The following is a 27,293-nucleotide window of genomic DNA, read 5'->3' as shown; positions in this document are numbered from 1 at the left end:
AATTCCAATAGATAAAAACACATTAAGTGAAGTTCTTGAGATGATAGTTTTCTGTGTGTTTAATAACCCAAGAAATTGCTGTCTTGTCTTGACCACAGCTTGCTGTGCTGCAAGCCACCTTTCAGTGCAGATGTGTGCCCTCTGGGAGAAGGAGGAGAGTGTGGCTCATCTCCTTGCCTACGCAGCCGATGGCTTCCCTGCAGGAGATAAATTCTGGCAAGTGCAAAGGCCAGTGCAAGGTCTCAGCACCACTGAAGCCCTGAGAGCTTAAGCAGTACTTCAGTGATTCATAGGATTTGTGCTGACCCTCTGCACAGCAGTGAGCTTGACCTAGCAGAGATTAGCACCTACAGTAGATACTGCAGTGATGAATGCATTAAAAATGCCGTGGACGGCTAGATACTGTCGACAGACATACTGTGCTCTTTAGTGTCTGCTGGGAGTTGAACTTAAACATTTGGCATTTTCAGAGCTAATCCATTTTTTGTGATTCCACCAGAGAGACAGCAGAGTAGGAAGCTAGGACCGTTTATTTACATTACTCCTGTAACTTTGTATTTTTAATCTGTATGAAATGTTGCAAGTCATTTAACTCGGCCCATAAACACTTCTTTTTACAGATTTTGCTTTTTACAAATCATGTTCTAATACAAGAAAGACGTGCTTTGTTAAAGAGGTAGATAAGCATTTTTTTCTGTATTGATCACAATTTGCAAAAAAAGGATTTTATCTTGTGTAAGCAGTTGCATTAAATGGCAGCAGAATCCAAGTTTAATGATACCTAAGCATGACTTGAAGTCACCATTTTACATAACAAAATATTAATTTTGTGTATATGCCTAACTTTTGGGCTAGTAACAGAACTAAAATTCATAATTGTGACTGAGACAAATAGAAAAGAAAGTTATAAAGCATTATTGCAAAAGTATTTCTGCTATGGTCATTCCTTATGGTCAGGATTTCTCTTCTGTGCTCTATAAATGCAGTTCTCACATCGTATTAATAACAATACTTTATTCCATTCTGTGTTCAAAGATCTTAGCTTCTTTATGCACACAAGTGATATAACCTCAAAACATCCACATGAGGCTGAGGCAGGGGCCAATTCATAGAGAATATTTTTTTTGCCAATATGAATTGGCAAACCAATTCATAGAGAATATTTTTATATGTATAAATAATTATATTTATTAGATGAGTCCCCAAAACATGAATGAACTTTCACTGGTTGCACAGTTATAATGTTGGAGTGATTTTCATTTTCCATTTATGAGCAGGGAACAGAAAGACTGAGAGACTGAGTACCCAATGCAAAGGCTATTAAAAGTCAATAATAAGACCTTCATTGATTTAGTGGGCTTTGGATGAGACTCCCAATACATTGCCCAATATTACGGAGAAGGTCAGTAGAATAGCAAGGAATAAGACAAATATTCCACGTTCTTCCATTTCAACCATGAAAATGTTTTTATTCCAGTTTCATGAAGGTTTTATCCTGATGCAATTCTGTTGGAGGCACTGGAGGCAGAGGCTCTTCTAATGCTGTAGGTTATAAGGTAGAGTTGAAGTTTGTGTAACAAGAAGTATGAGGAAAGAAGCTAATGATCATGTAAGCCTCTGTCTCCTGTGCACTTTCATGAAGCTGCAGAAAATTTCTTTGGTTTTGTTTTGACCTTCTGAATGAGTTTTCAGCCTTGGACTTTGGAAACTGAGGTTTTATTCCTAATGTTCTTGGATTACAGTAGGATCTGTAACAAATGGGTAGGACCTGTTTCTTACCTTACTAGTGTATTTTTTATACTGTTGTATTCATTACCTAAAAATGTAGTGAAAAGGAAAGAATTATCAAATATAGTCAAACTGAAAGACATGCTAAAGGAACTTAGCACATCTGCCATGTAAGGCTATTAAGAGAGAAGAACGAAAACTTAGAGCAAATAAATAAGTAGAACAATCCCCTCAAATTAACCATCTCGTCTATAATTAAAATAGAAAGGAAATTAATTCTGGCTGTCTCATACCAGCTCCTTCACCTTGAATATTAAGTATGAACAGTCCCCTGTATATGCATTGATTGGAGAGTTAGGAGCTAGTATTTTAATGCTTTTATTACATTGAATTCCAGATACCTTAAAACATTTGAAATACATTTAAAAATCATAAAATTACATTACAATGTGTGTAGACTGCATTTCATCAATTAAATATGCCATAGTGATATTATTTTTAACATCTCTTACAGCTAAGCAGGAAAAACAAAATCAGAGAAAGTCATTTCTGGGGAACCCGATGTCAATCTTGGATTTATACCAACACAGTCTCTATGGCCATTTTGGAGAGGATGGACCTGAACAATTAACACATTACAGTTTAATTGAGCAGCTGAGTGGAGCTTCCAGTAAAGACAGCAAGGGCAAGGAGAGCCCAAGTGTGAGTTACTGTGATTTTTATATTACTTCTCATTTTTTTCATGATTATTTTTATTTGCCTCTTGTTGTTTCCTCAGTGTGTTGATTGATTACAAAAACCAGGCAGACTTGAAAAAAACAGCATGACCTGCAGAAGAGTAGAGATCTAAATATTTGTAGAACAGGATGTTACATTCTGATGCTCACCTGTCATAGAATTAGACTTCCAAAATTGACATGTAGAGAGAGGCTAGCACTAGCACTCTACCATTAGAGAGGAGTTGAAATTTAAGGCTAGCAAGAAAACACAGAATTTATCTTTTCAGGCTGCTCCTTCACATATAGTTAGATAATACGTATAGCACAACAAGTGGTAAACGACTTAAACATCTGAAGTAGTATTCCTGGAAATTCAAATGAAACTATGCTATGGAAGTTGGCTATCTTCTGGTCTCTTTTGAAATAACTCTTGGTATTAGCTCTGGAACTCCTGATTTGAGGGTTTTAAACATTATTTTGATGAAGATCAGTCCTGATCTGATTGGTGGATGTTGACGCTAAACTGAAACAAATTTGTTTTCTCCACTTACTTCATGTGAATCCACTTTCTATTTCTGTCTCTAAAAATGTTGAACCTGACATCATGCAGTCTCAGCAACCCTGAAGAGCAACTTCTCAACCTGCTCTTTTCCTCCTCTTTTCGCATGCCTTCTCCTCTCATCCTCGCACTTCTTTCTCACTTTTTCTCTCCTTTGCTCTAACAAGCCTATTTGGTTGAAAATAGAGCCACCCAGCCATGATCCACTGTAATCATTTTGCCTCCATGTTCAGTCTCTTTCCCCAGCTCTTCTTTTTAAATACAAGCTCTTTTGTTTCTGTGTGTAGCACTTGGCACATTTTGGGTACGTTACAGTATAAACAAAGGTGGTAGCAGAAAATAATGAACAAGCTGCTGTTTTGTAGTGTACTGGTATAGTTCATAAGTGAAAAAGAATTTTTATCTCTTCCCAGACCCCAGTTTTCAACTTCAGAAAATCACTGTGCATTGTAACTTCAGAGGTGATTAACCAAAGTTAGAGTCTTACAGCTTTCAGGAATCTGGGCCAAATGTGCAGAAGGAATGTGTGGAACAAACTGGCAATGCCCGTTTATTTCAACTCTGCTGGCATGAAAGCCCCGCTTAACTGAATATTAAATTGACTCACAAACTTCAAAAGAAAAATCCTGAAATGTATCTGCCTCATTTCCCAATCAAGCAAATTTCACTAGTACCCAGAATATGATTCAATTTGAATATATTTGGGTTGTATTAGAAAGAACAATTTTAAAGAATCTGGCTTCATAGTTGGGAAGAAGAAAAGGGGAAAAAAAATAAAGGTAGCAGAAGAGTATTAAAAAGGATAGATGAAGGGAAATAATTTGAGCATCCACTTAATTCCTCATCTTGAACATCTAGAAATTCATAGCTTACTTATGCAGATGAGATGAATGATATATGTCTATATGTATATATATAAAAATATATAAAAATCAGTTCTGCCTTCTGAAGGCCAAGGTCTTTTGCTATTAACAGAGCAATGAGATTTGGTTCCACTATAGAAAAGTGGCTTAGAGTTGCATCTACTTTTAATTCATTCTTCTTGTGCATTTCTTGTATATGACATCTCTGCAATGTGCCCAATCAGCATCAAAACTTAAACAGAACTCATTGAAATAGCCTTAGGATCCTTGTAAAAATCCATCATTAAACTAGAAGGCAACAGGTATAACTCAGCACTAGCATTTTTCATGCATTATGTTGGGGGGCTTTTGAGATTACTTTTTGAGGATCTGAAATAGCTCTCAAAACAGCATTGCCTCTCAGTGAACAGTGAAAGCTCAATGAAGCACTAGAGATTTGCCTATTAGTATTAAACTTTTCACAATGACAAATGAGAAGCAGTAACCATGAAAAGCAGGTTGCCCTGAACTCCTTGTTTGAACCAGCATGGCAAATTTTTCTGAGCTGTAATTTGTCCAAGCCAAGAAGATCCACAGTCTGTTTAAATTAGAACTGTGTGATCTGGAACATTACTGACAAAAAAAGGGGGACACTAGAAACTGAGGCACTTATGTCCAACAAGTCTAAAAAAACCAGATAAATTCTGAGGGGGGGAAAAATGCAGCTTTCATGCAGAATATTTGGCATTTTGAAAAAGGAAATGCTACGTGCTTTGAATTTCATTCCCAAGTGTGTGAAGCCTTTAAAAAAAAAACAACCAAGTGTCGTGATGGGCAGAATGAGTTTACGCTGCTTGTCAAAAGAGCAGTGTGCTGTATCAGTCCCTCAGCCCAATTAAATTGGACTGTACAGCACCAGTACGGTAGTGGCTTCAGACTGGGTGCTCTAGTGAGACATTCTGGCAGGAAGCTCTGTTAACCCAGACTTACTGTCATTTGAATTGTCTCCTTCTCACCGAACATATTCACCAGCCCCAAAGTATATACACAACAAGTTTTATCAGCAAAAAAGTATTGCACAGAAGGAGTTTCAGAAGGGGAACAACCAATGGGCAATTACTATGATAAAGGGACACTGAATGGACAGTTTGAGGAATCAAAAAAGGCTTTTACACATTGAAAGGAGAAATATTTATTGTTCCAGTTTCTTATCTGCCAAGTCTTAAACAGCGTCCTGGTTAAATTCTCTTGGCACTAAGACCAATTTGGTGTTACATTTATTTTGACCTGGGAAACATATTCTGAAGTAATGTCATCCTTTTGTACACTGCAGAATTTTGGACAAGAAAAACAAATCACAATTTCAAAGAAAGGAATAAAATGCATTGAATCATGGACATAAAACTTCCACTTAAATTAACATCCATGGTGTTTTTTTCTCATGTAGGATTTTGAAAACTAGAAACAATAATTTTATATGTATCAATTGAATTAATTTTAATTAAACAGAAACTTTTCTGATTTAATAAAACATATGCAGCACCTGATCCAAAGTCCACTGCAATCACCCCATGGGAGACACCTATTCAGTGAAACTTCAGTGAGGCCTGCATTAAACAGCTGTTCCTCTTCCTTGTAGCAGTAACTGGTAGTGCCTTGAGCAGTTTCCTGACGTCATGATTGCAACTATATTTTTGCAATAAAAAAATTATTTCACATTTCAATTAATTTACTGTTTAGACTTTAAAAGCTCAGTGATTTATTTTTTCTTATAAGAATTCAGAAAACAAGATAAATTTTCCTCACCCAGGCCCATTGTTTATTAACTTATTTTATGATCAAATGAGAACCGACACAAGACTTTTTATTGTCTTCTTTGTTCCCTTGGAGAAGTAACTGAGTTGGTCAAAGATTTTATTACTTAATCATCCTTATGATCCCAAAGCATCATGAAAAATGTGTTTTCTTCTCTGTCCTTAACCAACCATCACATACTTTTTTCTTGTAATACAGCCCTTCTTGCTTTCTTTTGTCCCTATGTATTACTCAATTTGAGTCACCATCAACGCTTGCTTGTATTTCAAGGCGTGACTTGAGCACTTTAAAGAAAAGATCCTTTATGGAAGGGGTTGGTACCCATCACAAGTTTCTAAATCCTCGTTTCCCCTCAGTTGTGATGACATACATAAGAAATCTGACATTTCTGGCACAGTTACAATGTTAACTACATCAGCAATTTAACTAGGGGGCTGATTTAACGAAAGAGGCTTGTATGTTCAATGTGAAGTTATGGTCTTATTCAACACGGCAGAGTTTGTATGTGTTGTACAGATGATTCATGAAGGAGATCAAATGGTCAAATCACCGTGTCTTGCAATTCCAGTAGATATTAGAGCTTGCTGGCAAATACAGGGAAAGGAAAAATTAGAGAAGTTGCTGCTGTTTTGGCTGCACTTACAAATGGGACTGACATGGCGGCATTCCCAGATAAACTTGAGGATTTTTACAGCTGAGTAAGCTGATTGGGAGTTAATGCTATATGATTGACTCATCGTGCTCACAAGCCTTCTAATGCATCGTATTAACAGAGGGGAATATCCACAAAAGGACTAGAAACAAGAATAAGAAAGTTTGGTAATTGCACACCGCTTGTCATCCTCAAGGATCCCAGAGCATTAAGCTAATACTATAGAGGATGTTCCAGCATTCCTGAATTACAGCAATAGCTAAAGCAGCCTAGACACCTCTGCAGGCTACACTAAACAAGAGTAAGGGAAAACAAAGAAAGGCATGAGCTGCTGCTGCTTGCGTGTCGTCTCCTACAGAGGTCAGTAAGTCTTGAGCTAGGGTATGAATTGGCAGCACACTGGGCACTTTGCACTGTTCACGTATTTAGGCAGCTCTTGGAGAACGTGCCAGCAAAGTTTATGTGCCTGATTTGGGTTCTCTGAATCACTTTCTGAAGGTGCCTTATTCTCTTTGAAAGAGAGAAGCTCTTAGGCTCTTAAATGGAGCCCCTCTTAAAAGAGACTCTCCGTATTTAAATGTCTGAAGTAGTTCCAAGGAGACGATGTGCACTCTGCTTTCACAGAGAACTAATTTTTTTCACATTATCAGATACGTTTAGGGAGGGATTCTGTTTATCACATGTGAAAAAGCCTAAGATAATGATTTGGGTCCAATTAGCAGTTGGGAAGAGCTGCATCCTAGGAGTTTAAAGTGGGAAGGAGGTATTGACCTGTAGAACCACTTGCTTCCTTCCCTTGACCAGAGAAAGGGAGCCTACGCAGCTAGCTTATACCAAGTACCAAACTTTCAACCCAAAGTTAGCAAGATGAACATTGCCCCAAGCTTTCTTCTGTGGGGAACTAGTAAAAAGCAGCTATTGTAGCTACCATTTGTATTTTAGAGAGTGAAACTGCGTCTCAGTGCACCCTCAGGTGAGCACTAAATAATTGCCTTGCTTATACTTTCATAGTAACAAGAGTTCCTGCAGCTGAGGCAGCACTGGGTGATATTTGGCTAGTTACTTGGTCTTGGGATCTCAGTTTCACTGTCTGTAAATTGGGGACAGCAATACCTATCTCATGTTACAACCAGAAAGAAAACAGATGCTCTAGATGACCTACGTCTTAGCTTGTTTTGTACAATGTGTGTGTTACTGCAAATACAGAATTTGAAGCAACTCTTACAAATTATTATACTAGAAAGTAATAGAAGATAGAAGGGGTCCCTTGTCAGTAAGAGAAAGTATCTACATGGGCTAGATCAGATCCAGGAATTAGTTGATTATGGATTTCTGTGTACTGATTGTATAATCCAGTTTACTGTGTATCAAGCACAGAAACCTCACCTCCTCTTTGCTATTTTCCTTGCTAGGCTTAAGAGAGAGCAAGATGATGAGGTGAGGAGGGAATCAGTTATATTTCCTTTCCTAGCCCTGATGAACCTAAGGTGTTAAGGAAGATACTGCCATTGTACAATTTGTAGATGGGGAATAAGTCTGCAGACTCATTCACCCGTCTTTTGTGTTTTAAGATCAATGCTTTTCTTTCAGGTAAGGAATTAGTATATCAAATCATTGCATATGTTTAGGGAGGTGGTCTATTAATGTAGACATTAGGTGATGCCAGCCTAGAACCAGATGTTCTAATTCAGTCAGGATCAGATATCCTTTCATCCTCCCTGTCACAAAAACTGAAAATAACATTTACTGTATTTATGCTTTTGTATTAGATCTTCAAAACTCACATCATGTTAGCACAGGGTGTATGTAGAAGATCCAGCAACAGTTTTATAAAGAGCAGTGTTACAAAGGGAAAGTAAACTATCCAGCAGACTTGTATGTCCATCTAGGACTTAGCACCTCTGTTTTGAAAGCAGAGTGATCTATCTCACCCAAAGAAAAGGAGCATGTTCCGAGCACCATGCTCGAATTGGCTAGGACCCAAGCCAGAAGTCTCACAGTGATGTAAAGCTACACAGACGTACCCACTCAGGTCGGAGTGCAGTCCAGTCATGGCAGCCCTGAAGTGGCCCAGCTGGAGCTAGGCTGCCCCTGAGCTTGCTTGCCTCATGCGTGCTTGCTCAGAGCTGCCCTGGACCTCTGCCTCCAGAGCTGGTGCTGCCGGGCAAGGTCGCATCTGTCTGCCACCACCGTGGGGAGGTCACTGAGAGCACTCGCACAAGGCCGTACTGGGCATGGACCGCACTACTGAAATAGCCACTCTCTGCACCACAGCACCTGCCCCATTCCCTAAACATGATATGTATGGGGGTCTTTAAGCTACACGTTTCCATTTGTCAAAATTGTCTCAATAGAATTTACCCACTGACAGGCTTGGGGCTGCGAGACTTCCTTTCTATTTAATTAAAGGTTTTTGATTCTCAGATGAATGATGCAATACTTGTTCCATCAAAACAAAGACTGTCTGAGTAATTACCCAAGTTGATGTAAGATCTATTGTCAGGGGAATTTTATAGGAGTATTTGACAACGTAAGTGACAAAAACCACAGGAGCATGATCTGATAAGAAAACAGATTTTACCATACCACCCATGGGAGTAGTACAGAATTAAAAATATTTTTTCTAGCCTCAAGTCTGATTCAACTCATGTGGGGAAATGTGAAATTAGAAATAGGCTAGGATGTCTCCAGACATCAACAAATCCCATGTCTCTGCATGTTTTTTTCCCCTCCATAGGGCAAGTTCACATTCCGAGATCTGCTACCGAGCCTATATTCCTAATCAGGTCTCATTGTTTCTAGTATCTTGCCATCAAAGTTGCCTGCAAAAAGTAAAGTGAAGAGACAGCAAAACAAGCAATTTGAAGACTGCTAGGCAGTCTCCTGGGACCAAAGTCTCACTTGACGTGTATCACTTAAAAGAAATGTTGTGTAGTGTGGAAGAACATTGTTACAGTTAGCCTGAGGAACTAGCTTGGCAACAATAAAAAGCTGCAGTTATACAGAGACTCATTTCTCTCCCTGTGCCTTCTAGGTGAAACAACTGAGGCTTCTTACACTGCTGAGAGTTTTAGTAAAAAATCATGCAATGGAGAGTGGCTCAGCAAGGAGGATGATAACATTCTCCGTAACTTTTTAAAGTTTTTAAAAGGCTTTGGCAAGGCAAAAAGACATTTGGCAGGCAGAGTCCGCCAGAGAAAATAACTTTTTTAATGGTATACAAGGGATATTTTTAGGAAAAACATACCCTAAAAACACTGGAAGCTGTTATCTGCTGATACAGTTCTGCTTCTAGCACTAATGAACTCAGTAGTTGTAGTACTGCGCCACGAAATCCCATTCCGACTAGCCCTCCAGCTGGTGTAAAAGTTCTGTTTTATGTTTGGTTAGTGTATTTATGGGGATGGGTAGGTGGCGACATTTTAACTCAAATATCTTTATAGCACAGAGTTTTAAAAGAGTATTTGGATATTGGTGAGGGACAGAAAGTCTTTGGCATAGTGTAGCAGGCTGTGTGGCATTTAAAACACATGGTGTGCAAGGCTAGCAGGAGAATAGTTTGGATGTCAGTCTGAGAGAAGACGCGGAGGAAGTGAAAAGCTGTAGCTACAGGAGGAGAGTTAAGGACTTGAAGCATCACTGGCATGTAGGTGCAGTTCTAGTGCCTATGGCACAGTGTCATGTAACACTAAGTCCTCAAATAACTCACAGCACCGAGTGAAGTCTGCCTATGTGGTTTGTCAAGTGCCAGATGCAGATGTGTGGGCTTGTCTGGTTTAAGGCAACACACTGAGCTGTGGCCACAGCTGGAGTGTTGTGCTCACTGAATATAACCCGTTTGGCACTGTAAGGAGGGAATAACTTTGCCCTTTTTGAGTGGAAAAACTTGATCACTGGAGCAGAAACCACATATCCCACCATCTCAGCAAGTAATGTCAAATTACAGAGAGAACCTTGTCTTTTCAGCATGTAGAAGCTGCATAACCACATTATACGCTGGCCCAGATGTCGCAAAAAGTCCTGCAGCTCATTTGCTGGAGTCCCTGGAGGAACGGTCCAAAACTGCTCGTGTACAAATGCCCAGAGCAACGCAGAGCTCTGCAGAGCTAATTTACAGTGAGCCTGCTTGGGCACAGTGTTAGCACAGCTCCTTATGGCCTGGTTACTCCAGGCCATTTCTCAGCAGGGCTGAGTAGCTGAAATAAGCAGGGTGTTGGTAAGACCCCACCACATTTGGTCCCGGCCCACCCAGCTTGCTCACCAATAATCTTCACATCACACTGCACCGTGCCTTGCAGATACACTCTGAGCACTATAATGTCTATTTGCCTATATAACTGAAGATTATGTAAGGACTTAAGAGAGACTATGGCTCTTAGGTGTAAGTAGGTAGATCCTTTAGTCTAATAAGAACCAAAAGTACATATTGAATAAAAGTATCATTTGCTAGTGATTTCCCTGAGTGGAAAATGTTCTGAGCTGTTTTTCAAAGGTTTGACAGATGGAGCTGCTGTGATTTGCAGCATGGCCCAAAGTGCACTAATGTTTCTGCTATTTGTAACCAGACACTTCAGTCCTCCATCTTTGGAAATAAAGCTTTAGGTTTCATTTCTCTCTGTGTTGAATTGGAATATTATAATAATACTGTATGCCAAAATGGAATTCATGGCACATTAACAGCAACAAATGATAAATATTAGTAAGCTTGTGAGATAGCGTAATTGTTATAATGGTAGAAATGATATTAGTAATAAAAGAAAAAGCTAAAAAATAAATTGGATACAATAAACATTGGATTGACTCAATCAAGATAAGAGCAGTAAGGCAGAGAGGTGTTCAGTGAGCTGTTTGTTTTCTGAAGCTGGAAAATGTTTTGACTCCAAGAGGAGCATCTGATTAGCAGAGTTAAATGAGATGAATAATGCTGTAATATTTTTGTCAATTGTTTTTCCAGCTGAAACTTGCCTTCCCCATCTATAACAGTGATATGTTTTGCATAAAGCACTCAAACATCATGCAAGGAAGGGTAGGAAATGACTGATCTTTTAGTATGAGAGTTCCATTCTGAGCAAAATACATGAGGAGTAAGTTACACAGCTGATGGTAGCACGAACTGTGGCAGTATACTGAAAATATGTTAGCAAACTATGTCTTTTTTTAAGAGGATGCTTTTTCTTTTCATATGTACACAGACAATATCCTAATCAACATACTCTTTGAAAAGAAGGCAAATTTTATGTCAAATATTGGCAAAAATCATATTGAAATAATTTGCAGGTGTTTATAGTTTCTTCCACAAGCTGTTTTCGTCTCCCAAAAGTGATTCACCTTTTATTTAAATGAGAAGTTATACTGGATTTTGTGCAATATGACACACAGATTGTCTAAATCCTTAAGAAAAATATTCGTTAAATATTTTTTGCGAACTCAAACACTCTATAGCAAATCCCAAAGAGAAATATTTTATTTCTTACTGTATTTTTAGGCCCTGATACATGAATTCCAGGCCTTGTGCAGCATCCATATTATTTTAATGGAAAGTAATATTTGTATTTGGTAGGAGAGACAAACATGAGATTTAGCAGACTTATTAGCAATAAGTGACACAGGGAAGTTCGGGAAGTTTGTAAGATATAGCTATGTAATTTAAATATCTAATTATCTTTCACAAAGGCTAAGAAGAGTGATATAAGTTTTCATAGCACATGTCAGAGTCCTCCCAGCCTGAACTACCCGTCAATTCATCAATGACTCCTGATAGCTCCACTCCCATTAGTGCCACCTTCTCTGGATTACTCCATTCTTTGCCTGATCATTAATGGAGGTCACTAAAATTTTTTACATACTATAAAAAGCTGTAGCCTTAAGAACTTCCCTTAATTACTCTAGTGTTATTCTCAGCAAATAAAACCTCAAGTGATTATTTGAAGAATTATCAGAATAATTGCCAGTCAAACATTTAAAAGTTATTTTTCTGACATCCTATTACATATGCACATATCCTATGGGTTATTGAATGATCTGTAAAGCATACTGTAAATCAAGACCGCAGATGGATTTGGGTGGATGAAGAGTAAAGCAGAAGTGGGTGGGAATGAAGAAATTAAATATGAATATATTATATTGCTGAACATTATAAAATTAAAATGTTAATCATGCAGTAATAGTCTATGATATTTCTTATAACAGGAGTGTCTAAACTTCACCAAGACACTCTATCCACAGAAAAGTTACCAGCTTGGGAAACTTGTTGGTAACACGTGTACTAAGACACAAAGCAGATTTGAAATGTAAGAGCTGTTCAGACAATGCCTGAAACCAAGGAACAGAAGTAGCTAAGCAGCCAGCACACGCTTCCTGATCACTGTTGCAAGAATTATTTTACCCTGCATAGCCTAATTGGAGAGTCTTGTTTGTGGCCCCTAATCAGTAAAAATATAGGCCAGTTTTTTCAAGCTTCGTTTCCTAATGGCTGTGCCTAAATGCATATTTAGACACTTCAGCTGCCCAGTTTTCAAAGGTGCTAGAAATCTGCAGCTTTTGCTGATGTCTCTGACAGATTGACGTGTTTGGATCCTGTGAAAATCGTGGTGTTTATACAGGTGCTCGAGAATTGGTTGAGATATTCTCCCTCTGTCTGGCAGAATTTTGATCTGTAGCATCCTACTTTTGTACATTGGCTCTGTGGGCAATGTCATGGAACATCAGCAGACATTTTCCCCTGAGTTAAAAGGAAGGCCAAATGCTGTGTATTTTTTAATCTGTAGGAACAATGTTACAGTTAAGATAGTATCATAATGAAACTCTCAGTATTTTTAAACCCATCTCTTTATTGCATTTCCATAACATTAGTGTATGAGCAACTGGAAAATGCCAAAACTTCCATCTTTATCATTTTACAGAATATTTTTATTATTACTATTATTTGAACATCTTCCTTTCTTTTCATGTTTCTGAGAACCACTATAACAAGCCAGGGTACCAGAGAGTTCAACATTTATAATACAGCATTTGTATAAATAAAATCCATTGTAAAAACATGGAATCTGTATTATGACATCATTAGTAGCACAGTGATGAAAACAGAGGCAGCAGAGCAAGCCAAAGAATAGCAGTCACCATCTAAAAGAGCTGCATAATATGGAGCGCTGTAGCCTTTCTGGTTAACTGCTAAAGACTGAATAGTCTTTGGAGGTTCTGTTTGCTCATGGTAGTTTCATCACTTGTAGCGGTGATACTAGAAGATCAAGTGTCTGGCTATGTAGGAAATTTAGGTATGAAGACATGTATCTTCTTGTCTTGTTCTACAAGGGAAATACTGTTGGTTTTTTTCCTCACATTACATGAAAACTACTTGGTTGCTCAACTAGTATGTTTTCTAAGTGGAAAGGGGGGTAATGTTGATGGCACCCACTAGTGTCCCATGCACTGCATTTAGCTCAGCGGTGTCCCTCTGTCCCTGTGAAAGTGTTTGGGAACCCACACATTCTCCACCACAGCCAAAAACTTCGATACCAAGTAGGGAATGCTCTGGACTTGGGATTTCAGGTATCTCCTGCCATTTCTGTGGGAGATAGAGCTTCTTTTGGCTCCATATCCTGTTCCTCCAGAAGGTTGTAAGGCGTGGAGTCTGGATGTCAAAGGATAGAAGAATCCAGATTTATGAATGCATCATTGTATAGATAATTACCATTCATATTTACTCAGGGGCAGAAACTACTCAGTGTCCATAGGCCCTAGGACACAGGGCGTGAACAGAAACATCTCCATAGGCTCCATAGGCTTTGGATAGCGGAAAACCCCTGAGCTTTTACACAGGGCAGTCCAATAGAAATGAAATCATAGACAACTCCAACTGATAAATCAGAGTCTGGCTTGCTGTTGCTGGTGGCATTAGCATTTGCTAACCTGTGCTAAGCCAATTTTGTGAGACAGTTGGGAGTTTCACAAACCTATTTCAGATTGTATTTTGGAAGAATCTCAAGCATGGGGGAAACTGGTCATGTTCTGTTCATTGCAGCAGATGGTATTCCATTTGGTGTTTGTTAGCTTTGTTTGCAGCTCAATATTTTGTTTCTAGGGGAACTCAGTAAGTTAAATAATTTATCTCTCTAATGCATCAAGAGTCTGATCCAAAGTCTACTGAAGTCAGTGCAAAACATTTGATTAACTACCACATACACTGGATAAAATGCCAGGTCTTGTATGTTGAAGAGCATTTCAGATGCTCTCTAGTGAGAACAATACAGGCCTCTGTCTTTCCATGGAGAATTTTTTGCCTGCAAAGAAAAAAGAAAATATTCAAACAGTGACAAAAAGCTTAGCAGTTAAGAGTGCAGGACTGTGGAGATCAGGGTGATGTTCTGGCTGACTGTCCAAATTGCTAAACCTCTCTTGCTATTAAATTCCCCATTTTTAAATAAAGAATATAAATAATACCTTCCAGCTGCATTTGGAATTTAATCCAGTACTGTTAGCAGGCTGCTTTGAGGGCTTTGAAGGCCCCATAGCAGTACTAAGCAAATAATCATTATCACTTAATATTCTCATCAAGCATTCTTACTCAAGATGGGATCTTGCATTACAAGGGCTAACCACAAACACATCACCCCTCTGCTGAGGAATTTTCAGAATGTCAGAAGCAAATTCACGCCCTGATCCTGCAAAGAGTTTTGCATGAGCAGAACTATACTGCCTTCAGCAGTCCTGTTGTCCATACAGAGCTAACAATGTCTGTGCATGGAGGAAATTTTTAGTCCATTCTTACAAGTATTTGAATCCTGAATAATCTAAAATATCAAAGAAATCAACACTTTAAAGATTTTTGTTGTATTCCAATAAATATCAAATGCCTGTTCATTTTCAGCAACACTTTTCAAATTATTCATTCACTAGTAGGGCCTGGGAACTGCTTTATTCTGTATTTTTATCCAAATTCCCTGTTTGTATCATCTTTGGTCATTCAAAAAATGAGTGCCTATTAGCTCTACAGTGTGTCTGCATGAATTCCAGTTGTATTTTAGTCCTCCTAGTGGCCTATTACATTAACAATATTATAATCTGTATTTTAGGCATAGGAACATGTTCTATATTACCAGTATCTCACAACAGTTTGCAGCGTTAATACTGCAGCAACTTCTGTATTGCTAAGGTCAATACATCTAAAGCATTTGTCCAACAAATCCATTCATGTGGCTGGCTATCATGTCACGTACACATTTCTTTCTTTATACACTAATTGTAGCAAAATCAATACAAAAAATACTACATTATTCTGTCACTGCAGGAAGCCCACTGTGGGAACAGGAGCCTGTCCTGGTTCCTCACACTGAATTCCTTCTTTGATCATTCCCAAGAAAGGTTTTCTCACAGCCAAATAGGAGGGTCAGACCCCACAGAACTGGGGTTCCCAATAGATATTTTCACTGTGCTTCCTTCCTCTGAAAAAGCCTCCAAAGCCTTGTCAAAATAACACCTCACATTCTAAGAGGAGACTTTTGTAGTCCAGGTGGATGCAGCACAAATGTTTACCAGCCTTTTCGATCCTGTTAGCTGCTTAACCTGAACCTTGCTGGTATCCAGGGAAGGCAAAGGTGGAAAGGCAAAGGTCTGTCCAGCACGCTTGTCCTTGACTCCTTTCTGTTTTGAGGCTATGCCCCTCACAGGGAGTTTGCAACCACTAACGCCTCCTACCAGATCCAAGTGAGAGACATTTTGTATGCCTGGCTGAACCACAAAGTAGGATAGAGGTTCTCATGACCAGAAACAGATGTACTTGTGTCTAAAAGATGAAGCAAATTAATCTAAACCCATAAATTAACTAAAATTCCCCTCAGATCACAGCCAAATGATATGTGTATTAATCAAAATGTAGATCACTGTTTTAATTTTGTGAGGAGGCAAGTTGAACACTTCATAAATCTCCTGGCTGTAAGAACGTCCATCTGCATCTCCAGCAGTGGTCATCTTGGTGCCCAGCATTACTCTGCTTAATTCACAATGTTTCTTTTTGATCATCCTTTAGAGCTGGGCAAAGGAATATCATCTACAATCTGCATTTATGACATGAATTGCCTATTCCCTGCATGTAGCCCTGTCTCTCTCATTTCCTTTTGGATTAATCCACACAGTTACTGAGTCACAGCCCAGGACTGTATCCTTGAGTTGTCTGGTAAACATGAGATTAGTTACAATCTGTATTTTTTCCATCAAGATATATTTTAGTCCACTGGCTAAATTATTAAATCTAATCATAGCCTGTTTCTGTTCTCGGTGTTGTCACCACGAGCAGAGGCATAGTGCTTTCTCCTGGTAACAGTGGCGGACGCCCCAAACGACACGGATTCTTTCAGGTACCAGGCATACTGCAGTATTTGAACATACACCACGTACTCCATAATCCATGAATCAAATGAGAAGGCCTGTTCCTTGACCCCGGTCTCTCATGAGACAAGTGAGAGGGCTGAGTGAGGAAGCACAATTGTAATAGTTAACGCAAGTCTTGTTTCTGATGGATGCAGGCAGGATAGCTTATGTATTTTGTATTGCAAAGTAGGCATTTTAAGAGTGTGAATGCCTGGCCCCAGCAGTGGTAGTGGTCAAAGAAAACTGCAGCAATTGTGGAGGTGAGACCAGGGAAGGAAGCAAAGAGGACACGAGACCTGGCTCCGGCATCCTTTTGATACCAGGAGCATGTCTGTGGGATATGGACAGCACAGGAATCACAGCAGTGGAGTAATACGTCAAAGGTGAAGCAGCACATCTTTATAACATAACTGATGGGTAACATTGAAATGAGCCCTTGCAAGTAGACACAGCCAAGAACTCTGGTCGGCTGGTCTCTGAGGTGCCTTACTTGCCTCAGATCATATCACCATGCTTCCCAGTTCCACCATTTTGGCACACTTCTTCATCCTTCCTTGTATAAATGGTGGGGAGGTGGTTCTTGCTCTCCTCATGGGTTATGCCACATCCTATCACGTGCCGTGGTCTTTGTTCCTTTGTTGTCTGTGTTTATTCGCTTGTTCAGCAGATGTTTCTCCAGTTCTTGTTCAGCTTTTAGCGGGAGGCGCCCAGGGTGCAGCTGTAACACCTTTTTACAGTGGACTTCTGTTCTGTGAGAATGAACATAGGCTTGGGTCACAGAACGATTTCCTGAGCCAGCAGCACATCACACGGCACATTCCTGTGGCCACGTGCACAAGAAGATTGCTAACACTCCTTTCCTCTTCAGCACCTTGAGTGGGGAAGCCACACAGGCAGACACCTGCAGCTCCCCATGCTTTCACAGGGAATCCGGGAGCTCCTGCCAATGGGCCTGAGTTAACAAACATGTCCTCAAGCACATCTGAAACTCAGCCATGAATTTCTCAGCTTTTAAATTACATTTTTTACTTGATTATCTTCCAACAGTTTTTTTAACTCTTGATTAATTTTGGGTTGGCTATTTAATACATTGTTTGGTTAACTAATTCATGTAGCTGTTTATAATTATTGCCTTACTATAAAATCATCTTAATAGAAGGTTGGCTGGGTTTTTTTGTGTTCTTTCCAGTAGAATAACAAGTTATTTTATTATTCAAACAAGGCTTACTTCCTGCTGTTTTCAATAAGATTTTTAATAAATATGTAAATTTAAAAATTAATTTACTGCATATGTTTGGCAGCATGATTCTTGAACTGACAAAAGTTTGATGGATTGTAAAATTATCCTCCATAAAAATCATCAGTCACAGTAAACAGAATTTATCAACCTCTGGTAATTTTACAGCTTTTTCTTCATCTTATCTTCTGTTAGGAACTCACTTAAAATTGATTATAATATAGTATGTTTCTAGAACTGTAATTCATTCATAGATTAATTAGATTTTAGGTTAATATCCCATCATGGTATAGGACGTGAGCCAACAGTGTTTTCCAGTTGTTACAGAACCGCAGTAGAGAAACCTTGATTACTGTTCCCATGTGGTTTAACCGCCAAGACTAATCACTAATCAAATTCAAATGACATAAAATGGAACATCCTTCATAGCATTTATTTTCTAGCTGACTTATACTATGGGCTCTTTATTGATACAACTTGGTGTACTGAAATGAACTAAAAATTGCAAGCGAGGATTTATCTTTCTACTTTAATTTGGTTCTGCAGCCTATATCTGAAACTCTTGCTCAGATTTTTGTTCATGTTGTGCCTCTGTCCCTCAAAGTATTCTGCCCTACAGCAAAGATAAATTGTTTGCATAAATTTAGAAAGTACCTGTAAATAACTGTACTGTTATGTAGGATTTCGTGGCAGATGAACTTAAACATAGGTTTCCATTCTGCAATTCATGCTTTGCTTGAATCAGTACTGAAAATTGTGCAGATCATAATGTCAGCTGAAGAGGTGGCAAGTGCAGTCATGTAACCAGTGTCATTATTTGCATCTATCCTGTCCCAGTTTTCTCTGATTACAAAGGAACTTTTGTAGTCTCATTGCACAGGGTCAGAAAACAGTATGCACATAGTTCAGGCTGCAACTACTGGGAAGGCAACCTGGGCTACAGCCTCTTCCTCTGCTGCCTCCAGGAGCACTTACCAGTGCAACATGTGGCATGATTGCCCAGCCGCATCCCCTAACCCTCACTTAGGGAAGGTGGTATCCACATCCTTATAAAGGAGGGCACACCTAAAGGGCAGTGTTTTTTGGTTAGATTCATTAGAGGTAAAAAACCTCTGATATGTAGAGAGTTGATTAAAATCTGGAGTGGAAAGGAAAATGACAACTTCAGGCTCTAAAAATAAACTGTTTTGTTGGGGTGGGGTTTAAGCATGCTAATTCAGAATTTTTTAAGAATAAAGAAGATCATGCTTCCAAATGTGAAAATTATCACCGCTCTATTTCTGCTTCCTGAGAGCTTAGAAGAGGTATCGTTCTGATGTGTGTGCACTGTGTATGCAGACATGGAGGCTCCCTCCACAGCGGCTAAACGTGCAGTCACGCAGAGGTGGACTGATGGGTCTGGAAAGATTGTTTGTCTCTTCCAAACTGTCCTCCTCAGAGGCTAAAAATGAGAAAATTGTTTGCTGGGGAGCTCACTCCGTTGTTTAAATGACCTCTATGAATCATCTTTAAAACCGGTAAGAAGGGATATTCCCTTTCTTTCCTCTGCAGATCTTCCAGCAGAGATTCATAGTCTTTGAACTCCCCTGCAGAGAGCGCAGCCCTCTTAGTGCATACAACAAGCCAGTTTTCATAGCTGGGAGAATTATTTCTACATGGTTTCTTCATACTGCTGATTTGCTCTTGATGCTGCCACATAACATTGCTCCTTCTCTATCTGCTGCTTCTATCCTTTTGCCCTTAGGTCAGCTGATGTACCTTGGATAGTCACAGGCTAACCTGAAGTGAATGTAGTCCAGTACTCAAAAGAGAGGACTACTAGTGTGGAAAATCATTGCCCACTACCAATTACCATTTGCAGTACAGTTTTGAAGTGCAATTCCGTTTTCCATCAGTATGCTGGGTGACCGACATACAGACATTACAGGCCAGGAACTCAGACTTCACTAGAGAGTGAGTGGATAAGTGTCTTTATAATTACCAAAATAAATAGTCATGTTCAAAAAGCCAAAGGTGGAAGATGAAGACAGGTAAGAACACAGCTAATACTTAGGAACAATAGTCTGAGAATAGTTCAGCCATACAGAAAAATGACCCCAATTACTGAAAATGTCAGTGAGATTATATGTTGTATGAGTACGATCTTGCATTTACTGAGTTTGAGAGGAATTTTTTGCTACAGCCTAATGTGGCATAGAATCTGTCTCTTCAAGAACCACATTTTGTATTAGATCTAAAAAATCTTTCTTGAACTATACTTTTTTCCCCTTCTTGATTCAGTTCTGAGTAAGTATCTCAATTTAAAAAAAAAAAAAAAAATCCTCCAAGCCTCTAATCTAGGATAAAATTGTAGCCCTCTTTTTATAAAGCCCCTTATTTATTGAACCAATCAGCCATACTTTCATCAAGGTAAGGACAACTACTTTCATTCAGTAGGACAAACCTCTGTATACGTAAATGCTGTGTGGTGAAATACAGTCTGATAAAGACTGAAACAGTCCTATACTTAGGACTGCATAGTTCCAGTACCATTCGGTACGTTATCACTGGCAACATAACCCTCAACATAATTCTGTCAAGGAATAGTATTGAACTTCAAATGGTTGAGTCAAGTTCAATAACTTTGTCAGCAATCTTATCTTTCAGTATGAATTTTTTTTCACTGTGATTTTTTTCCCATCACTAGAAAATCAGAACAATTTTGTTATTTAACTCCCTTTACAAGTAGAGCTAAAAGAATTTCTGAAAAATAAAGAGTATCCTATGCATGTCGTGCTCATTTTCAGTCTATCAGGTTCTAAACACTATCAGCTTCCTTTCTCACCATGGATATTTCTTCCTTAATGCCTTGTGATGAGCCTCTGATTGCAGTAAGCATTGCTTTTAGTGGGTAGATTCCCTCTGTGAGACGCAAAATTGGTGATTCCACCAATGTGAACAGAGTGATAAGTACTGGTGTTTAATTGCTTTTCTTTTTAATAAATCCCCTCAACACACTTGACTGAGCACCTGCATTGTGACCATTTTCCAAGGTATTGCCACTTAGAATTATATTTTCTTACTCCGTTTTAAATAAACTTTGTCCATGCACAGTTGATGCAGCCAGCGGCCATTCTGAGGCACTATGAGAAAGAAGACAACCACATTTGTGGCATTCATTTTATTATTCATTCATAACTGAGCAGAAGGTAAAAAGCTAGATTTACCTGACCTGGAAACTGGGACCTGAAAATCCTGGTTTATTAAATTATCCAAAAGTTCAAAGAGGGTTGGTATATACCTAATCAGGTCAAACAGTCTTGTCATATCAACAAAATAATCATATACTTTGTAAATTATGAGGATGATATTCTTGGCATTAGAATGCTGAATGTACCTAGTCATCTCATCATTTTGATAATTCATAATTTTCTCATCATAATGAAAATTATGCTTTTGAAAGCATAAGGCTCAATTCACTAAACTATCTTTTATCTCCTAAACCACTCAAGAATTCAAGCTATAGACAACATAAGTCTCAACTCTTCAGTCACTTAATCATTAAGCGATAGCTGTTTTGTCCAGATCTGCAGCTATGAATCATACACAGTTCATGCTAATCAGCTTTATTTCCTCTAAGGTAATTTACTTACAATTCAGGATCATCAGAAATGCTGTCCTTGTGATACTAAAATATATTTGTAGATTGTTATACTCTTAAATACAGTAGGCAAGCTTTGGTTCTGTTGTCATTGTTATATTACCCGTAATGCCGTAAGTGGCTGATATGTACCTAGTATATATGGTTTTCCTATAAACTGCTGAACAGACTAACGAACTTAAAAATACTTCATATCAATGCATTTTTTCCCAAGAAAAGAAACTGGCACTTACTGTTTATCTTTAAAATCTGACGGTGTGTCTTTGAGAATGTCATTGTCTGCTACAGCAAAATAATTGTGGGATTTCTGCTCAAGTAGAAAAAAGAAAAGTGATTCATTATTTCAAAAATTATTTTACTGTCAGTCCAGAAAATAGATGAAAGCTGACAATATACAAGGGAGAGCAAGGCTTATCTTATTATTTAAGGTTATGCTTTAAAGAGAAAGCAGTTCAAACATCACATTTTTAGCTCAGCTGTAATACAGCAGAGGTCATGCAGTTACAGCCTTCACCTTTGTAGTTTCCTGGATGTGACTGTACAACTATTTTCACTGCAGAGTGTTACCTGTCCACCTGATGTTAAATGAGATCTGGAGATTGTTCACTTTCCACAGTAGCTGATAGAAAGCTACTACCTGGTAGTTCAAAACCAACCCTTTTCATATTACACCTTTCTACTGCAAACTGGTCACGTAATGCCACTGAATTCGGTGAGAAGTTACTTCTGATTACACCAGTATACCTCTGACCAGAATACTGCTCTGTATCTCAATACACCTATTTTACAAGAAGCTGTGAACATATTAAAAATGTCCTACTAAACAGGTTCTATATGAGCAACCTGTGTAATGCTGCAACTGCATATCCCACTTAGACCTGTTGTGTCATACATACAAAGCAATTTTAGGACTAGAGGATATCTAAATTGGTAAAAGTCTGAATTTAAAATAAGAAACAGTGGCATTGTGGGATCAAGTTTACCTTGAACATATGCAGACAAAGTAACTAACAGATTTTAAAAAGGTAAAAATCTAGAAAATTGTTTTCCTTCACAATAAACTTTTAAATAATAACTAAAAAAATAAAAAATGAACATACTTTGTATCTCCTATTAGAGATCAGATCTGAAGTGAAAGACCTTGAGTTATACAATTAAGTATTGATTTTGTTGATCTATATTTAATTCTCATAGCAATTTAGTTGTTTTTACCCAATAGTGTTTTGCAGTTATACTTCACTTGAAGCAATGCCCTTCTTGCTTTTGTGTTAATCTAAAAACTAAATTGCCCAGTGCATGAGAGACATAAATAAAGTTCATTTTATTCTTGTGTGTAACTGATTCTGAGCCCTTTAAAGTGCTGGTTAACTAAACTTAGACAGCTGGAAAATACATTTATCCTGCAGAATGGTTCATTGCTAATTCTGGGCTCTGGCATGCCTTATAAGCATAGCCTGACCTCCAGGCAATCAGAGCTTCTGCGTGTTAGCATATAGAAGAAATGGACTTGCTGTTGCATTCCTTTCTGCATGCCAGCTGTGGGGTCCTTTGTACCTATGAACCAGCCCATCCTTCCCTGCTCCTTCCTACTAGACCTGCAGAGTCTTTGTGCCATTCAGAACAGCTACGGTTGTGACTGGTCCTTGATCACACAGCACTGAAAACTCATTCTACCCACATGTGACCTCTCATTTTTAGAGTTTAAAAAAAAATCTAATGTGATGCATTAATGTAGAAGTAACACCTATTTATAATGTATCAGTGTAACTGCAGGCTAGGGTTTTTTTTCCTAATTTGCTGTGCTTGAAGTGACATGCCAGATTTTATTATATCACTAATGGGTTTTAGTTATTCCCTTTAGGATGTTGCCAACAATGAAACATTATTCTGATTCATGACTCATGAGTTTATTTCAAAGTGATGTGACTCTTGATGAATGTCTGTATTATGTCAGATGATAGAGTTTCTCCTCTTCTGACAACTAGTCACTGCTCTCAGGTGATATAAAGCACCCCATACTGACTAGCTAAGAAACTCCAGTGGTGGGAAGCTCTCCGCTTACACAGAGTAGAACAACAAATGCTCCCCATACCCTAAGGCTATAACAGTATGGATTTTCTATACAAAAATATAGTTAGTATAAGTAAAACAAGCTATACATTGATCTGCTTTAGGATGATGGGCCAACGCTTTTACAGAGGCACTGTGAAAATCACAGTCCTTTTCTGCATTGAGCTTTTCTTTTTTTTTTTTTTTTTTTTGGTTAGACCAAAATCTGTGACTACATGTTTTTATCTTTTCCCTTAAGTTAATACTTAGGAAAATGTATAGTGACCACACCGAATGCAGCAGACACCTTATTTATTCATAGAACAGATGCAGAATAGTCAGCAGCAAAGTCAACACCTTCAGGCTGAAACGGCTTTAAGTATTACTTCTGAGAAGAACCCTGTCTGAGAGCAAGCATGTACTGTTGGTCCCATCTTAACTCTTCTAGCAACACTGAACAAAATCACCAAGTCCTTTTTTTTCTGTAGTGATAAAACCACCTGTTCATTATGCAGCAAGTCACTACTAATATAGGAAAGATTTGATTGGAACCCATGACTTAGAGGTTAGGTGCTCGCTACACTATTACCAGATCTCACCCAGTTCTCGTGGATACAAAACACATCTGAACTGCTGCCAAATGTTCCTATCTGCAGGAAAAGCTACTGATTCACATTAGTGTGACTCTCAAATGAATTAATGAACTAATTACTTTAAAATGCACAATACTAACATCTCTGGGCTAACCCTTGTTCTTTGTTATATCTGTAACTCTGCTGAAGTCAGTAACAAATCTACATTAACAAAACTAAAGACACTACTCAACCACATACACAATTTATCAAACGAATTCTAATAATAGTTGCTTTCGTTTTGCCTTTTGATTCATCTAGCAAATGTTGTGACTGCCATAAAAAATAAGAACCTTAATTAAGGATGAATCTAAATAAATACTCGTTGGTAATTTTTTCCAAATTGTATCTATAGTAACTAGAGAAAAAATTCTTAAAGGACTTGGGGTAACATTTGTTCTGACACACCAAGTTTAAAGAAATTATCAGTGACTTTTCAACTCTAGGAATGTACATAATTTTGATACTGTGGGAGAAAATGATTTGTTGATTATGCAGATTCTTACATTAATATCCGCTTAAAGTTTTCTTTATTTCTGCTCATGGAGCTCAGGCTGTGAATGAGTTTTCTTCTATGTGTCAAGGACTAGAATATCATATTTTAACTTTCTAACTACAAATATATTTTTATTCCATATATGATTTAACAGAAAATTTAACAGATTTAAGTGCAGCTGTGCTAATAAAATCGTGAGATAAGATCATATTGTACATGTTGTACATCTGATATCTGAGTACAGTTCTAGAATATTAATTTCCTACCAAAAGTCCCATCCAGATGACCCCACATTCTTACCTGATTATAAAATTAGGAATAGGTGGCCTGAAACAGTGTATTGTAGCCAAACAGATGACACCTACATCAAAGGAAAAAATGCGAAGTATTACTTGCCACATCACATGAGCATTACCTTTGCACACTTGCATACTATTGCAGTAAGGTGTTAAAGAAAGGAAAAGATTTTTTTTTTTTTTTTTTTTACAAAAGGATGTAACTGGGCATTAAGACATCTAAAAAGGACAACTGTATGTCCAAAAAATATCCATAACTTATTCTGTCTCTACTTTAGTAATAAATTTTGCTACAACAACTTTTAGAATTAGTTTTTCCTTTAATTCTTGATGTATTGTAGATGTACTGTTCACTACTCTGTGTATCTTTTGCCAGTGGGTTTCACTGATGGGCTTCACTTCAGTTCACTTCAATTTCATTTGATTCAATGATTTTGCATAAAATCTGTAGAGAATACTTTTGTTCCCTGCAGTTTCTCTAATATATTTTTTAAACTGTTAGCCTTATATTAAATGAGAAACTAGGGTGTGTTTAAAGTAGGATTGTAGTCTAGGTTGTGCTTGTAGGGTATAATAAATTATTGATAGTACGTATGTGCAGAATATACTGCTGAATTCACTCCAGTTTGTCCTGTGGTTTAAATCTATTCTTCAGCCAGCCGAAGATCTGACTCTTATTGTGATACTTCACCTGGGCTGCTCTGTGCAGCAAATGCTCTAGGTGTCTCTGCTCCTCCTACCCAAGAGTTGAAATTGGCTCCATTTGAATCAATTAAAGTTTTATCATAGACCTTACTAACACCGGTATTGACTTCTTGCAGACCCAAGTCTGTGCTAAGTAGCCACATTCAATTTATCTAAAGAAAAGCTGTGAAGTGGGAAAAATATATGCAAAGAAAAATCATTAGTCTGTCATATAACAAAGTATTTTAGGCTTAGTACTCTGAAGAGCAAAGAGTGCTAATATGTATGTTATTGATGCCATATCTCAGAATTTTCTCATCTGGCCTACAGAGAAGTGAAACAACTGTTTCAGTAATAGTGTATAATATTTTAAATGAGGGCAAAGGGAAGAACATTTTAAGCTAAAATTGTGGAGAATTTCTACTGAAGGGTCCTAATTTTGTGTTTGTTCCCATTACCAAGGGTTATATTCCTCTATTTCAAAAAACATTGTAATTACAGATATTGAATACCTTAGTTTTAACTGTCATCTAAAATCAGAATCTAACATAACATCCCTTAAAACCTTTTAGACTGAAGATTAAGTAATGAACCAAACAGAAAATTTTCATTTACTAAGACGTTAGTATCTCCTGTTGCTTTGCCTAAGTATGTTTGAAACATTTGATAAAAATACTAACCTGATCCAGGCATTGTTAGCTTATGAAATATGACAAGATCACAACATAAACAGGCATTGGACTGGCATTTCGATTTTTATCTAGCCATAAAAACAAGCAATCAAACTATGTAACAGTTTGTCTTCCTCTTGCCCAAGATTTCCGAGCATAAGCAGCACAGCATGCACAATATTTGACTGACTTGAAACTTGAATTCTTCAAAAAATTCTAATGACCCTTTAAAACCGTGTATGTAATGACCCACATCATCCATACGTCCGGCCATGCTATATTTTCAGTGTGCTTAAAATACCATTTCATTTTCTATCTAAACCAAAATATTCATGTCTTGGATTGACAGTAATTTACTGATTCAGTCTTCGCTATCTGATGGTAATACCAAAAATGAGGAATGGCTTGCACTCTGACAGCGTATCTCAGAATTCTTGCACCTTACCTCTCCAAGAGTCCTATAAAATGTTGAATGTTATCTCATATTTCTGTGATAACATTATCTGTAAGAGGAGTTAGTTACAGAGATTTTGAAACACCCTGTGTATGAACGGCAGGTCATTTTTATTGAACTGCTCCCTACACAGTTCCCTAACTATTCCTTGGTCAGATCTCTGATGAAAATACCAGTAGCTAACAAAGGGATAAAATTACTCTTGTATAATCCTACTGTGCGTTTTTAATATAATGTGCTAATATATCGTCCGGTGTTCCCGCAGAATTACAACACTTCTCCGAGTAGGCCTGGCCAATATCTGATTGATTCTGGTCTGTGGGGATTGGCCCAGTTCAGTATAATTTCCTGTCTTGTTGCTTTCTTGTCTATTAGAGAGGGTTTGGGTCCGTGGAAATCAATAGGCTTACACATGCAAAATGTGAGGTTATTCTCTAGCAAGTTTCATTTGCGC

General features: G+C 38.1%; 1 protein-coding gene across 1 annotated transcript in view; it reads left to right on the top strand.

Moving 5' to 3' along the window:
* NCKAP5 (NCK associated protein 5) overlaps positions 1-27,293 on the top strand; it is a 407,543-nt gene that overhangs the window by 378,183 nt on the left and 2,067 nt on the right. Inside the window, exon 19 of the mRNA XM_050899634.1 lies at positions 2,243-2,430. Coding sequence (XP_050755591.1) covers positions 2,243-2,430 — 188 coding nt within the window. The remainder of the gene's footprint in view (positions 1-2,242; positions 2,431-27,293) is intronic.

Source organism: Gymnogyps californianus, chromosome 7 (assembly GCF_018139145.2).
Source record: "Gymnogyps californianus isolate 813 chromosome 7, ASM1813914v2, whole genome shotgun sequence".
Lineage (NCBI taxonomy): Eukaryota > Metazoa > Chordata > Aves > Accipitriformes > Cathartidae > Gymnogyps > Gymnogyps californianus.
This window is presented reverse-complemented; position numbering and strand designations above follow the sequence as displayed.